General features: G+C 38.9%; 1 protein-coding gene across 7 annotated transcripts in view; it reads left to right on the forward strand.

Moving 5' to 3' along the window:
* Window positions 1-13,655, forward strand: part of MEIS2 (Meis homeobox 2) — a 174,501-nt gene that overhangs the window by 5,662 nt on the left and 155,184 nt on the right. For all 7 annotated transcript variants that reach the window (XM_069858339.1, XM_069858342.1, XM_069858341.1 and 4 more), the window contains exons 6-7: window positions 893-1,042; window positions 11,002-11,116. In XM_069858339.1, the coding sequence (XP_069714440.1) occupies window positions 893-1,042; window positions 11,002-11,116 (265 nt within the window). The remainder of the gene's footprint in view (window positions 1-892; window positions 1,043-11,001; window positions 11,117-13,655) is intronic.

Here is a 13,655-nt window from a genome sequence, read left to right on the forward strand (position 1 = left end):
CGGAGGTGGACGCGTAGCAAGCCATTCCCTCCCTGTCCCCTCTTGTCCCGTTTCTTCCTTCCCCCCCGCCCCTCGGCTGTTTGGGATGACTTGTAAACAGGGCCAGAGGAAACAGGGGAAACGCAGTGTGACACCGTAACCTGTGCCATCAGAGCATGTGACACCCGACAGCCATGCCCAGGGTCATTTTTTTTTTTTCCAGCCTGATTTCAACCAAGTCATTAAATTTTTATATTATTAAATCCCTTCCACCCTCCTTACCCCTTCCCTCAGTAGAAACTCTTTTCCTGACTCGGAAATAATATGTTTAACAAAAAGAGAAATGAAAGCCCGTCTGCCTTTCTCCAGCTCTGGCAGGCATATTAACCCCAAGCAAGCACTAAATGTTTGGAAGAGGCAGGGGGCCCCTTCGCGGCGTGGGGAGGAGGCTGTGCCCTGGGACGAGAGCGACTCTTCTCACAGCCTCCCCGAGTAGCTTCGTTTTACTTCTCACAGCCACTTAGACTTTTTTTTTTTTTTTTTTTTTTTAAGACCCGGTTTAAACCGATCCCATCCCGAGTGACTAGTTGTACCTGTCTGGGCTGTGTATGCTCCAAAGATACCACCTGGGTCCAGCTCCCAGTGTTCTGATGTTATCATCGAATCGGATTTTCCTCTGCACACCAGACTGAGCCCACTATCCCTCGCTTTCTAACTTGTTGCTGCGGCAAGTCTCTAGAGAATAATATGTGCTGTAACAATTTCTCTATTGTTTCCTTGCCTTCTACTATTGTGCCCCTTAATTAGAGTTACTTGTGGAGTAGATCAGAGGGTCGTTCTTGCTACCATATAAAAATGGTGCAATCCAATATTTTGCCATTATTGATATTATTATTCCTGTTGCTGTTTTCAGGTTCATGAATTGTGCGATAACTTCTGCCATCGGTACATTAGTTGTTTGAAAGGAAAAATGCCAATAGACCTCGTTATTGATGAAAGGGATGGCAGCTCCAAATCAGACCACGAAGAACTCTCAGGATCTTCCACAAATTTAGCTGATCATGTAAGTCTTTCTGATTTCTTTATGGGACTTTTATAGACGCTAACCTGCTTCGACGATCTGTCCCCGATTTCATTGTTTTGCTGTTGTTGTCTATTAGTATTATTGTTACTACTTTACCCTCTTGCAAGCTCAGATCCCTTCTTTACACTTCTTTCCTCTTGTTTTGTAAAGTTGTAAAGTTTTCTTCTGTTTCCATCTGTAAAGCTGAGAGTTTGCAATGGTTTGTAAAGTTTCCTGGTCTGGGCGGCTTGGAGAGCTAGCAAACTGTCAGTTTGGTGTAAGGGATCGGTGTTTTCTTCCTTGCCAGCTCTGTAATCAATGCAGCAATGTAAGGAAAGAGAGACAGCAAAGTTAGGGAGAAAGTTTTGCTAATTTGCTCCCCCCTCCCCTCTCGTGGGAATGACAAGTGATGAGAATTATTGGCAATACTACATTGCATTAAAAAAAAGGGTTAGCACATTAGAGTTTCCAATGCTTGTGCTTTATAGCAACTTATTGTCAGAATACAGACTTATTGCCAAATGCCTGAAGCATCTTCATAATAAAAGACAGTAACCTTGATGAAGCAATTATTAACAATGTATTACAGAAAGCTGGAGAGAATGATGATTGAGTAACCATAGGTTAGTGGTGGATTTTAACACTTTAGGAGTTAGTGAATTAGTGTTATGTGTGTGGGACTGAATGTTGGTGTGCGTGGTAGGGAGAGTGCCTCTGTTTTTCTGGGTTTGGAGCAGCTCTTGTGATCCTTCAAAAGATGTAGATGCGGAGAGACTTCGGGATGTGATGGGAGAGATTGCAGCTGGTACCACAGAAAAAGGAAGGAATAGCTCTGGTTAAAAAGAGTGGGTGTGAACTCTAGTTTATTTATAGGAATGCATCCCTGGGGGGAAAAGGGGTTTACGCAGTTTTAGATTCAATTGAACTCATAATCTAAATGATACAGTCTAATATTTTAGCGGTTGAAATATTAATTTAACACCTGGTGTGAAGTTAACCATGCTTTCTGCACAGGCGCCTGCCTTTATTTCCCAGTGTGTTAAGAAGAGTAGCTGTGAGCCCAGAGAGAATGAGCTTTCTAGGAGCTTTTGTTTCCTTTGAAAACATGTTGTTTGTGTGTGTATTTGATAATTACATTAGACCTGGACAGAAGCTGAATTGGGAGATAAAATAATAATAAATTCTTCTAAATGCCCCCCTTCCGGCACAGCTTAGTTCCAGAGTCTGGGAAATATTTTTGGACCCAAGCCTTAGCTTTCATTTTCTCATTCGTATTCGGTAAACATTGCAGGACAAGTTTTGTTGTTTCTGTTTTTTGTTTTGTTGGTTTGGGTTTTTTTCATGTTTTACATTTTAAATCTATTATTTTGAGGGATAAAAAGGTATTCAAAGGTTTCTGAAAGTTTCTCTGCTTATTAGCTACCTCACATGTAGATAATAAACTCTGTGAGGCATGATACTATTTAAAAAATATTTATTTTATGGCATTTTACAACCCTAACCTCATGTGCTTAAGTATTCCGGTATGAGTACTAGAAAAGAAATTGAAATGAGTGGTAACCTGAAAGACAGGAGGTCATTGCATACAATTCAGAGCAACGGCAAAAAAAGTATGTTTCTCCAGTGCATTTTCTTTACAAGAGTGTGTTTCAAGTGGAAGCGTAGAAATGGAGCATGCTTATGTTTATGTTGAAGAGATTAGATAAACTAGCCTGTTTAGGGTTCTGGCAGATGGCGAATGCTCAAGCCAATTTGCAGTGCTCCATTATAATATTTAAATTCACATACAAAGATAGGACAGGGGTGGAGGGGGCTAGCATCTTGATAATTTGATAACTATTATCTTTCCTTAGAAGAATCTCCTCTTGCTTTTGTGGCCCCAAAACCAAACTCAAATAAATATGACAACCCATATATCTTGCACCCGTTAGGGTTTACCACTTCATTGGGTATTATAATTTAAAGCCTTTTATTTCCTGGAGATTTGAGCTATAACATTTTTACTTTAGCCCCCTGCTATTTGTTTTGAAAGGAAGCAATAATTTGTGCAACCAGAACACCAACTGGGAAATGAAGAGTTGTATCACATAGTTACATTTTATTCATGCGTTTTGGGCAACACGTCTCCTTATTGGATTTTTTTTTTTATATTAGCTTGTTTTCCCAACAAAACTTTAACACTTTTTTATAGCTTGGTCAAACTACTTTGTGTGTACACATTTATATTTGCACAGTACAAGGCTCCAGTAGAAAGAAATCTACTTTTACGCACAAAGAAGGAAAAGCTTTAAAAAATAGCTAATATAAACACACAAGACTATCAAAAAGTGAGCTATCATTTGTGAGCATCTACCTGAAAATGTTGTATTTCAAGCATGCAAATTTCTCCAATTTGACTCTCTAGGTTTATTTTTTCATTTGCTTTGATATGCATATTTAATATGTAGCCTCAGGCTAGATCTCATTTGGTGAAAGTTGGTGCAGGGGTGATGATAAGCCACTTCAGAAGGACAGAGACAGCATGTTGTTTCCTCTGTTTTATGTATTGGCCCACTATTCTGATCCTTGGGTCTTCCCCTCATGGTTTTATTTGCACATGAAATAATAGGAGCATTTCAACTGATTGGCTATGAATAATGACAGCCAAAAAGAGGTGTAGTTTAATTTGTTGTGTGCCAAGGTTTCTCTTGTGGAGCTGACAGTTTGTGACAGCTGTTTGACACCCCAAAAACCCATACACCTCTATTCTTATAAAGTGGTATAAAGCTACAGTGTTTGCGTTTAATGTGAATGTGAGGGGTGGTAGTGGTGACAGTGGCAGTGCTGAACTAGGCAGCTCTCAGTTTTATTCCTTTGCTAGACCTGAAAATGCAGCAGAAGGGCAAGTAAAAGAATTTTAGGATTAACATGCCAATATTTGCCGTAAGACTTAAATGGGGTACTCAAATAGTGCATGCTTCCCTTTTCAAAATCTTCTGCTCTACTATTGATATAACTTAATTAGAAACCAAAACCCAAATCAACAAAGGAATGAACTCTTCAGAGATATACCTGTGCTGCAAAAAGGACAATGCTGTAAGCAGTTGTTCTGTACATGTTTGGTAATACATGTGCTTATCGGATTTTATTTTAGTGTGGTATTAACTGTTATGTAATACAGTAAGTGTAAAGGGTCCAGGGACTTGGTAGATCAAATACTGCAGCACTAGCCACAAGAAGCTGAAACTTTTGTTATTACTCTGTGTGTTTAGTAGATATAACAGCCCATAATTAGTGTTTGGATTTTTAACACCCTCATATTTTTTTATTGCTCTGAGGTATTAGCTGTAGATGGGAAGAAGGTAATTACAGCTATGCCTTGGCTGAACCAGACCACTGGAGGGGGGGAAAAAAGAAAACGAAAGAGGAAAGCAATGTGCCCAGCTGTAGTTCATGTTGAGTTTCCCAGCCCAGACAATTTATTATTGTTCAATATAAATGCTCTGGGCCCTGTCCTGCACTGTGTTCAGCCTAAAATATCCACTGAGGTTGCCAAAAAATCTTTTTTTCTTTTATTTCTTTTCAAGCTATTAAAATCTGAAAATTGCAATGTTTGTAAAATTTGGAAATTTTTAAACTTTTTCAAGCATATGATAACGTTTTGTACTTTGATTAGATTTCAACAGTACCTGGCTTCACCTGGTGCCACACAATTGGTCCTTTAGCACAAACCTACCTTGAAGCCTAGTAATTCTCCCATAGAAATTTATGGCTATCCTTCCACTGGCTTTTGTGGGAGCAGGATCAGGGCCTCAGTCTTTCTTGGCATTTGTTTATATGTGCTAATCAATTTACAGATTAGATGTAATAATATACAGATCATCATTCATAAGACATGATTAAAAATGGATAGAAATATAGACATATCTCTTTTTTATAAAAGGATTGTTGACAGATTAGAAATCCAATGCCTTAGCTGTAGAAGAGGTATATTAGCCTGAGTACTAAACCTTTCAGCTCTTGTACGAGAAGATACTTTTATTTTGTACCTTTGGATATCCATACTTTTTGGAATTCCTTAATATTTTTTCTAAAAGAACAGTCTGTGTAAATTCCTGACATCTTGCAGATGAGAACAAATAAAAATAGGGTAATGCATATCTATTAGGTAAGACCTCACTGAGTTATGAGAAAGTAATCAGGAGCCTGACACTGCAGTGTCCAGGTACGCCATACTTTGATGGACTTCAGTGGGAGTTTTGAGTGTACCAGAAATGCAGGATCAGACCCCAAAGATGCCCTTTCTTTTTGCATTCTGACAGAAGGGAAACTAAGTAGCTAACTGCAACAATAATAAGGTAAACATTTTTCTCCAGTAACCAAATTTCTTAGTAAGTGACTTAAGATTTGGGACATTATGGTAGGCTCTGTGCTTTCTGAAGGGGCAAGGAGCATCAGAAACTTTCTGAGAAGGACAGATACTGTAAAGGATATTGTATATTTCCTCTTTTTTGACGGGTCAAGTTACTTTACAGCCAAAGGTACTATATAGGTCAACTTTGAGTGTTTAAACTAGGTTCTCTCAGTCTGAACCAAAAACGTATTTCACTACCTGTTTGGTGCCAGTGTTCCTTTTTGGTTTGAGTTGTCTGTCAGTCTAGATGAAGTGTAGCCACACAGAATGACCTAGAAGGACAACTGAAAAAACAACAGCCCTCTGATTTTTCTAGTCATGGTTCCTTATTGATAGGTGGATTGCATGTTTGATTTCAATCTGAATCAGCAAATAGAAAGCATGCAGATTTTGAGAACATTGCCACGTTCTAACAACGTCAAAAATTCTGCCTGATACTTTCCTTAAATGCAAAATCAAGGGACAAGAATTAAAACTTGTACATATATGTACATCCATACACAAATATCTCATAGATCACAACTCTTATTCTCTCAGAAGTAGTCTTTTTTACAAATAAATATATCATATCATGTCAAATAAGTGTTTTTCATGGCTCATTTACTTATTGAAAGTTTCTTTACATAGTAAGTTTATTATTACTGCACTTCACAACAGTTTCTCAGCTACCATTCTGAACTTTATATATCCAAAACATGGACAGACACAGACACACACACAGAAACACACATGCATGTACGTGTTTAGGTTTCTATGTCCAGCAGAGTATATAATCTTTACTACACGGTGGTACCTAGATACAGTTTTTTGTGGTATCAGTCATGTCAGTTGTTCCACTGTGTTTACAGGTGTTACTTGTAAGAATAAGGTGACCAGAATCTGTCCTGCATTTCGGTGGCAAAAATGCCATCTGTATTGGTAGTTTAGTTCAGTTTTGCGTTAGCAAAATTAATTAACCAGAGCAAGCTCAAGATCTTTGAGTCCAGCCATATTCACAAAGAACAAACTCTATAGCCACTGCAGTTTCTTTTACCAAAGAAAGTTGTGTTTTATTTGTTCATGGAAGATCAATGGTTTTGTCCATTTCATCTGATAAAATGTAAGGTCCTGATCCTGTCAACATTGTATGCTTAAAACTTCAGTTAAAGTCTGTGAGCCAAATCCTGCTTGGCTTACTCACATGGGTATCAGCTGGCCTGATTGATTTTATTTTCCACTTATAAATTAAGAAGCAAATTCCTTATGGTTAATTGAGTCTTTACTATCACCATAAAAAGTAGTGTGAGACCAGAATCAGCCCTAACAGGACTACATACACTCACAAAAAATTAGCCAGACTTTGCCGAGTGGAAATTCTGAGCATACAACGTAAGAACTGCAATTTAATAGGAGGCTATCCTTTATAAAATTTCTCTGTTACAACATCTTTGTTCAAGAAATCCTGTAGCAGTTAAAAATTCTTGCAGTTTCCACCAGATTTGCAGCATCGACAAAAGAGTAACGCATCAGATTTTCTTTGTATAACACAAGACTCTTGTCCTTTTTGTTGCTCTTTTCTAGATTTAGCAAATTTCGATGGTGGTTATAAATCAATTATTTTTTTTTTAACTTTCAAGGGAAAAAACACTGGCAAAATTGTGTTTTCTAGGGAAGGCTATGTGTGTAAATGAGAAACAGTGGATAGCAGAGGAGTGATCTCCTGTGGCCCTGCTAGTACAAGCTTTCCCCATATTGTCTCCTGCTTTTATATTAATTACAACTTGCATTATCAGCTGTGAGTCTGTAGCCCAGCAAATAGAAAATACTGCCCCTGGAGACCTAGCTTCTTGTATCTATTTTCCATCTCCTTCTATTGTGCTCTACTCAGTATTCACGGCTTTTCTCCTGGTAACACTGCTCTTTAACACAATTAGGTAAGAGCAAGAGGAGCACCATATTTGACTCCCAATTATTAAAACTACTGGGAATAGATACATGTGTGCTGTTTACCTTCTATGGTATCCGGCATTAGTTTAGGTCACATGTGTGTGAAAATTTTGTAGCATGCACATGTACACAAACCAGGCAATTGCATTTAGGCAGACATCCTCCACAGTCTTCAATGTGTTTCTGCAAAGTGTTTTACTAACTTTCAAGAAGATATGAGACATCATGATAACAGTTTGTGTAATTGATCTAATTTTCTCTTTTTTTTTTACAATGTCATAGCTTAATGCTAGTTTAATTGACATTCATAGAAAATTTACGGTTAATGTTAGTGGGCTTTAGATCAAGACCTCTTTAGGTATCTAAATTGTACTGGTAAGGTGTTTCCAGTGAAGTATGCTCTAGATGTGTCACTTGGTCTCATTTTTTTTGTGAAGACATACATAAAACAACTACTTAAGATCAGGCATTTGTCCAAGAAGTTTTTCTTGATGGATGCAATGTTGGAAACAGTCTAGAGGAGAAAAAGATAAGTTCACTGACACGTACAATGTTCTTAGACCAAAGCAATAGAATGCTGCCTTTTTTGTGCGGCTGTAAACTCCAGCCCTAGAGTTATTTGTCATTTTTTATAAAATTAAAACCTAGCTATTTCCCTCCCTTTCAAATTCCTCCAACATTGTGCTGTCACATCTAGAAAATATCCCATCTTATTATTTCCGTCCTTCAACAAAATTCTGCCATATTGCTTCCCCAAGAAAACCATGTCAGAAGAAGTACATTGAATTCCCAATCAATACGGCCTGACTTTCTAAAATGGGATCTGCAAACAGAGGTCAAGAACAATGCAGCCTGATAGAGACAGCAAGTGTTTTCAGCTGCGGGAAGTCTTGTGCCATGATCCTTCCAAATCATTACAGTTTTGAAACAGAAAGCCTGGTCTAGCTTTTGAAATACTGTATGATAGGTTTTGGATGACATTTGCCTTAAAACATAGCTGAGGTGTTACCAGTTAATTATTGTAATTTTCATATGTGTGATAAGGAGCTCCAACAGCAGCCAACTTAAGAGAGCCTGCAGTGCATAAAATTAGCATAACTCACTGTGTTGCCTGAAAAGTTTAGCCTAGGTGAACATGTTGCAATTATTACATTTTCTAAAAGAAGGTTCCAGCCTGATGTTGTTGGAGGGCTAAACTCATGCTATGCTATTGTTTCTTTCCTTTTTCATGTATTTCTTCTAGCTCTTTATCTGATTACCATCCGGCAAACAGCTGACGCTAAGAGGCTGCAGAGAGCTGAAGAGCTCCTGTCTGCTGTTTGCCTTCAGCTTGAAGCTATTTGAGTGGCTTCCTAACTCAGAGATAAAAAGAGAAGCTCATAGGCACGACTGTGTTTTAATCCAGGCTGTAAAGAAACTTGCTCAGTTTTTGCATTTTATTTCCATCTGAACTTTATCCTAACCTTATTTTCAACTTTCTTTCTAAATAACATCTGGGCTGCTTAAACTTTCAAGAATTCTCATCTTTCTTTTTTTGTGGTTTTCTTCCACTTGACTCTATAAAATGATGGTATTTTTTTGTTTGTTTTTTAAATGAAAATGTTTGGGGTAACGGTATTAACATTTTTTTTCTGAGACCTAATTACTACAGCCTTAGTGAATATCAAGCACTATTGTTTGGTGGATTTTTTTTTTTGTCCTGTTGCAGTTCTGTGGGAGGAAAAGTAGATCAGTCTTCTAGGTTTTGGAGGGGGTGGTGGTTTTGTACCGTAAGTGCTGTCATGCTGTCTGTTGCCCTGATAGGCTAGGAGAATTTCAGATCCAAGCCTGTCTTCTGTTTTCACTCATATATTCCTGCTGTGGAACCACTTACATAGATGCATGTGTGTGTCTGCGTAAGGTGAAGGGGATTTGGATCCTTCTTACCCTTTGGTCACCTAGGGCTTTACTGGGAACCTTTTGAAGTCATGGGCTCTTCCCTTTGTCTCTCCTGTGATCTGGGTCAGGCCTGTTAGATTTATGTCACTGAGTATTGTAGCAAGCCATTACTGGCAGTTCTATTTTGCATTGCTGTAGCCCATGTGGCACTAATCAGTGCTAGGAGATTACTTTGAGATGTTCCAACATATATTTTGGGACCTGATTCCAATCACACTAACACTGAATTTTACAATGGGTAAGTCAGTTGATTTTGTTGAACTTATTCCTACTACATGTTGAGGTAGGTGAGGTCAGAGTCAGGCCCGCTCAAAGAATTTATCCAAACTTATTGCTTGCTGCTTTCAAGATCACCTCGTGCTTTGATAGTCCAGTGTTATTTCACAATGCAGACTTTAAACACAATCAAACCTAAGAAGCAAGATTTTATTTTTGAGGGGGGACTTTTTTTTTTCCCCTTTTTCTGTTGAATTACTATGATGTACTTGATTTAAATTGTCACATACAGGTGACAAGTAATGCAGGTCCAGCCCCTAGTCTGATCTGTTTCATGTGTTCTTGCTCTCCTTTTCTGCCAGAGGAAATTCCATCTCTTGCCTGCCTTCATGTGGTGCTGATAAAGCTCTTCCTGTACAGTAGAATTCCTGTTTTCCTTTAAGCAACAGCAGGCTATTGGGAATGATCAGGAAAGGGGAGGAGGACAGGAGGAGAACACACTCAACAAAGTAGTACTAAACCATAACATTAAATTTTCCCCACTTATCCATTTAAATAGCCGTTCCTTACTCCAGGAAAGCCAATATTTAATAGATTAGAAAGCTCACGTGAATTTTGTGACTAAAGTTGAGGTCTTACTTAGCCAAGTTTTGCAAACTTTTTATCTCTGTCTTCCATGTTCCATTTTGTCATGTTTGGTAATGTCATGCACGGTAATGTAGAAAGCATTACATAAAAATCACTACACATGTTATTTTATATAATCACCTGATGGTTATTCTTGACAATACTTGTAAGTGAACTGTTAGTGTGATACACCTAGAAAGTCTTTTGAAAAGTGTCACATCAAGGTGGTGGTGAGTGGGGTTAGGAAGCATCTTGCCTTGTATATAATGTCTTTCAGAGGAAGCTTGCTTTTTTTTCCTCACAACTTTGCATTTGCTTGAAGGTTTTCCAGCGTTTAAATGGGTGAGAGAGAGGGTAGGGTATGAGGACACACTCCTCTCCCATGCCCCTTCTCCTCTACTTTTTGAAACAGAAAAACAAAATATGGAAAAATAGATTGCATACTAACTATCCTGATCCTAATGTGAACATATAGTATCATAAACTGTGAAGTTGGTGCTCTCCTCCTTTCCTGCCCTGTACAGCTCATTAAGAAATTTTGGGTTTTTTTTTTTCTCCCCTGGAATATTCTTGTGCTGTACTAGTCAAAAAATGACATCCAGACAACTCTTTGGAAAGTTTGAAAAAGAAAAAAAAAAATCTGTCTTTCTTTTACCAAGTAAATCTTTCTACCTCCTGTGCTTGTCTTTGCTGAAGAATTATTACACTGTGCAAGCAGTATTGGTGTTTGGCACATTTCACAAATGCTAATGTGTATACTTTTCCCCCCTCCTCCCCTCTTCTCCTGGTTTTCTTTCTGTTCTTCATTTGCTATTGGAATGGGAACTGTGGAAAAAATTCCTTGGCACTCTGACACCAGAATCCTTCATCTTGGAGAGACCACGATGATGCAACCTCAACGCACTCGGCAGGCACACCCGGGCCCTCCAGTGGGGGCCATGCTTCCCAGAGTGGAGACAACAGCAGTGAGCAAGGTAAAAGGTCAAACTTATTCCCTCCGCAAAGTAGGCATGACTAAAATAACTCCAGCTTTTTTTATTATATCAGTACATCTGCCTTAGAGTAAACATGGAGTGGCAGACTTGCAGTATAATCAGCTGTAACTGAGGGAGACGGTATTTCCTTTTCCTAACCCACTTAGCTGCATTTTATTATTATTTCAAAGTGAAATATCTAATGTTCAAACAAGCTTTATAATAACAATTGATTAGTTCTGCCAATTCCTTTACAAATTTCGTTATCTACAGTTTATTTTTGTGTAGTGTAAGTAAATATAATGACAGACATACTCTCCAGCTGTGATGCAGTTGTTTGAGCTGGGTTATAGAAGGAGAATTTAACCTGTAGTTTTAGCTGTAGTCCTATATGAAGTTATGAAGCTGCTTAATTGTACAAAGTAGAAACAAACCCCAAATTGGACAGAAGAATGTTTCTTGCAATTTCTGCTTGTACAGACTTATTTCTGCTTGTACAGACTTATTTCTGCTTCTGAAAATATGAATTCAGAATGATAAATAGAGATGTATCTGAACTGCAAAACCTCTGTTGGATTTATACAGTGAAGCCTGCTCAAGGGTTCAAGAGGTTCGATTACTGTTTCAGGGGTTTTTGTTTTATTTCCTACTGCGCTGCACCTTGTGTATGGTTATATGCATCCATGCTGAGTGAGTGTCAAAGGCTGTCATTCTGAAAGTGTATTATTCTTGCTTATGAGAAGTGTAGTCATAAGTGACTCTAGAAGGTATAAGAGTCAAACCTCCAGTGCTAGAAGTTGAGTAAAGCTGGTCTATTGTCACTCTTGGATCTTGACTCAGAATCGATTTTTTTAGGCCCAAGCTTTAAGGTGGGCTGTGTGCTTGTTTTAATTTGAAAACATAGTAATCCTCAACTAGTGAGTAAGACATTACTTCTATAAGGTCCTATAATATGTTCCCTCCATTTCGTACATCTGCAGGATTTTACCACTGTGTCCCCTCTACATGGGAGTTACACATATCCAACCAGCCATGTGGGATCCCAGAACTGGAGAGGGGAGTAGCCTGGAGAAGGAGTAGTCAGGGGTAGAGCTGCCATGACTAGCCTCGTGCTGAGGGTTGCTTCCCATCATATTTGCCACGCTTAGGCATCAGAGCAGATATGTGATTTCACGTCTCTCATGTGGCCCACTGCTTGGCACAGAGCTGGATCCTTTCGTCTGTCTCACGATCTGGTGTTGTATGTGTTGCAATTCTAGGAACTTGCAAAGTTTGTTTCTGGTAGTGGTTTGGGTTTGTCTCCTATTTGTATGAATTGTTTATACATTTGTAATCTTATTGCTGACAGAAAGCAGCCATGGCACAGGGTGTGATCCAACTCCAACATGAGTCACACATGATTTTTTTTCTGTGTGGTTGGATCAGAGCTGCACGAGGCCCAGCATGAACTATTACAGTTTCAGCAGCTAATGAAAGGGAGAGCTAAGTGAATTATGTCTATTAGCTAGCCATAGACTTTACTGTTGATCAAATGTTTACGTTCTATATTATGGCTAAGATGCTTGATGTAGCAGATGATCATTTGCATACTTAAAAATTATTCCTCTGCGTTACATGCCACAGCATGTTCATTCCACCCCTAGGTAAGAAATTTCCTCTTGCCTGTGTCTCCACTCTGCCCAGCAATCCCTTAGAAATTAGAAGTTTCTTTGAGCCATACTTGGTGTAAAGAAATCTCTTACATTGACATCCAGGGATCTTGCATTTCACTGCAGTCTCCGATCTCTTGTCACATAGCTCAGGGTGCTCAAGAAATATGGCTGAGCATAAGAAAGTGGTTGATGGTAGCTACATCAACTTCCCATCAGAGACTGGGGTTTCTGGTAATATATATGATTTAAACAAACCCATTACACTTATTTCTGCAGAAGGGGAACAACTGCTGAAGGACCAAATGCTGCCTGGTGTAGCAGGTTAAATCATCACTAGTACGTTTCCCTTTGTGCTCAGTTGGGCCTTTTAAAGGGAAGCAGGCGTCCAGTGGCAAATTAGCATTCCACTCAGCTGCTGGCAGCTGAAAGATGTACGATCCTACAGCACCAGGAAAATTCCCATTGGAAATAGCTTTGGATTGCTCTCCCTCTCTCAACCCTGGGAAAGACTAAAGAGAGGGAGGCACATATTGGATTTTCCTTACACTTCCTTGGGGGCATGGGGTTTACTTTATAACTTGTGAACTGGCAGTGAGTCCCGGACAATGCCAAAATGGGTAGATATCCTCTTGAGTTATTCCAGAATAGTTACTTATTTGGGTCAACTTGGTTTCCCTAAAGTTTTGTGAAGACCTTCCACAAATGCTATTTCAATTATTCCACTTGCCCCAAAGGATTTATTGGGAATAGGAGCTCGTTAGAGACTCTTGGGTTACCTTAACAACTTATGGCCTCCTCTGATGCCTGGTGGCAACAGAGATTGATTCAAACTCAAATCAGTGTCTTCTGGCCCTTGGCAACACTCTTTCCAGGGGTTTCTTCTTTTG

This window comes from Phaenicophaeus curvirostris, chromosome 5 (assembly GCF_032191515.1).
Source record: "Phaenicophaeus curvirostris isolate KB17595 chromosome 5, BPBGC_Pcur_1.0, whole genome shotgun sequence".
In the NCBI taxonomy this organism is placed as follows: Eukaryota; Metazoa; Chordata; class Aves; order Cuculiformes; family Cuculidae; genus Phaenicophaeus; species Phaenicophaeus curvirostris.